General features: G+C 47.9%; 1 protein-coding gene across 1 annotated transcript; it reads left to right on the top strand.

The window, feature by feature from the left end:
- Positions 1-1,041: 1,041 nt before the first annotated feature.
- LOC131153380 (uncharacterized) lies at positions 1,042-1,831 on the top strand. Its single transcript, XM_058105652.1, has 2 exons — positions 1,042-1,175; positions 1,261-1,831. Exon 2 carries the CDS (start codon positions 1,270-1,272, stop codon positions 1,699-1,701), a length of 432 nt encoding a protein of 143 aa, XP_057961635.1. The 5' UTR covers positions 1,042-1,175; positions 1,261-1,269; the 3' UTR covers positions 1,702-1,831.
- The last annotated feature ends 215 nt before the right edge of the window (positions 1,832-2,046 follow it).

Raw genomic sequence — 2,046 nt, 5'->3', positions numbered from 1 at the left:
AGGGTACCTACAACAGTTCGGAGCGCTCGTTGTGAGCTCTCCTCGTCTGACCTGCAGAATGCCCGTTATTTCTTTGCTGTACCATCGAATATCACTGTTAGGTTACCTTCTGCTACTGAGTCAGCTCTTGACCAAAAATCCGAGGAGCTCTGCCTCTATACCGATTATCTAGACTTGGGTCTCAGGCTCCCTTTTTCCCCTTTTGTTTCTAACGTACTACGTTTTTACCGCATAGCACCATCACAACTCGTTCCGAACTCTTATCTTTCGCTCACTTGTTTTGCTGTGCTCCTGCTCCGCTTGGGCCATCAGCCTACCGTCCCACTTTTTAGAAGTTGCTTCCAAATGCGGTCTCATTCCGCAGAGAAGGAGCTATATTATTTCAACTCTCTACCAGGCTATAAACTCTTCTCACCAGGCAGTTCTTCCATCCATAATTGGAAGACCCGTTACTTCTTTGTCTCGGGAGAGTTGAACTACAACGGATCCTTTGTCTGGTCTTCTCCTCTTGATGGTAACGTTGTTATCTTTCCCCACCCTCTTTTGCAGGGCTTACAAGTAGGTTATCCGTCTAACCCATTTTTCTCTTTTCACCCTTTTTTCCTTTGTAGTACGGGTGCGCCATCTCCTTCCCAGACTTTCCCCCGAAGAGCAGGCCACCCTGAAAGAACTTCATACACTCGGTGAACGGGGTATTATCCCTCATGAGGAGCTGCTCCAGGAGCGTGTCCTTGTGCAGTGGGGAATCAGCCCCGTTTCCTCAAGTCATTCTCTCCCCTGATTTTGTGTATGTGTACGTTCAGGTGTTACCTTTACTGTGGGTGTTCTTACTCTATTTCTCTTTTATACTCGCAGATATGGACTTCACCAGGTATGAATCGCTCATGGGAGAAGCTAGAAAGCAAAGGGTGAGTCGGAGTAGGAAGAAGAGAAGAGAGGTCGAGGGAGAATCCTCTCAAAGGGAAGCCCCTGTAGTAGGTGACTCCGGCACCCTTACTGACGAGGTCCATGCAGCTCCTCCTACGCACTCGCAGGCTTAAGTGGAAGCCATTTTTCACGAGCCGACCCGTTCTGCGTCTGCTCTCCGCCGGGCTGTTCATGCTGAGGACTTTGTGCAGGCCCAGTGTACCCTTCCTGACGCTCTCTCGGCGAAAATCCGCCATACTTCGTACCAGGTGTCTACTTTACTTGCTTTATAATTTTTTTTTTTTACTTATGCCTGCTCTTTCTAACTGTTCCATGCCTTGCATTTTTTCCCAGCTGGCGACGATGGCTCTGGCCCAGGAGGAGAAAGTCGCGGAGATGTATCGCCAGACACTGGACGCAAGGGAAAAATATGTCCTCGCTCAGAACCAACTGCATGAGACCGAGCTCCGCGAGCAAGCTTTGAAGGCAGAGATCGATCGCCTTCGTAGGGAGGAAATTCCTGCCCGAGAAGCTACTGCTGCTGCTTCTGCTTCCCGAACTGCAGTGAAGAAATACAAGGACTCCAATCAATTTGTTATCGACACCTCTAAAGCTTACCGAGTTGGATTCAGGAGGTGTCGTGATCAAGTGAGGACTAAACATCCCGAGATCCCTCTTGATGGTGTAAGCTCTCATGGCTATGGCGAGGAGAGCCCCGAGTCTGCGGAGGATCTGGAAGAGGATGAAGAAGGGGAGGAGGAGGAGGAAGCTGGAGAAGGGAGCAAAGCAAATTAGTTTGTAGGAACAGAATATGTATTTTGAATTTTTCATCCTTTATTGATGTAGTGCAACTTTTGTAAGCGGCACTTTTATTACAGCGCTGCAAGAAGCGGTTTTTTTTTTTTTAAGAATAGTATTTCTTTAACATTTCAGAATTCCACGTGTTCTTAATTTCTTTCCCCCCTACATCTTCCAACTTGTATGTCCCGGGTTTTATTTCTTCTGTGACCCTGTATGGGCCCTCCCAATTAGGCTTTAACTTGTGCGACCCCTGCTCGGACGGGTTGTTTCGCCTCTTTCTCAGGACTAAGTCTCCTGAATGGAAATTCCTTATTTTGACGCGATTGTTGTAGTACTTGG

This window comes from Malania oleifera, chromosome 4 (assembly GCF_029873635.1).
Source record: "Malania oleifera isolate guangnan ecotype guangnan chromosome 4, ASM2987363v1, whole genome shotgun sequence".
NCBI classification, from domain to species: Eukaryota; Viridiplantae; Streptophyta; class Magnoliopsida; order Santalales; family Ximeniaceae; genus Malania; species Malania oleifera.
Note: the sequence above shows the minus strand (reverse complement) of the source record. Positions and strands in the feature narration are given on the sequence as shown.

Coding starts and splice junctions, on each gene's coding strand:
- LOC131153380 (XM_058105652.1), top strand. CDS start 1,270: ATGGCTCTGGCCCAGGAGGAGAAAGTCGCGGAGATGTATCGCCAGACA.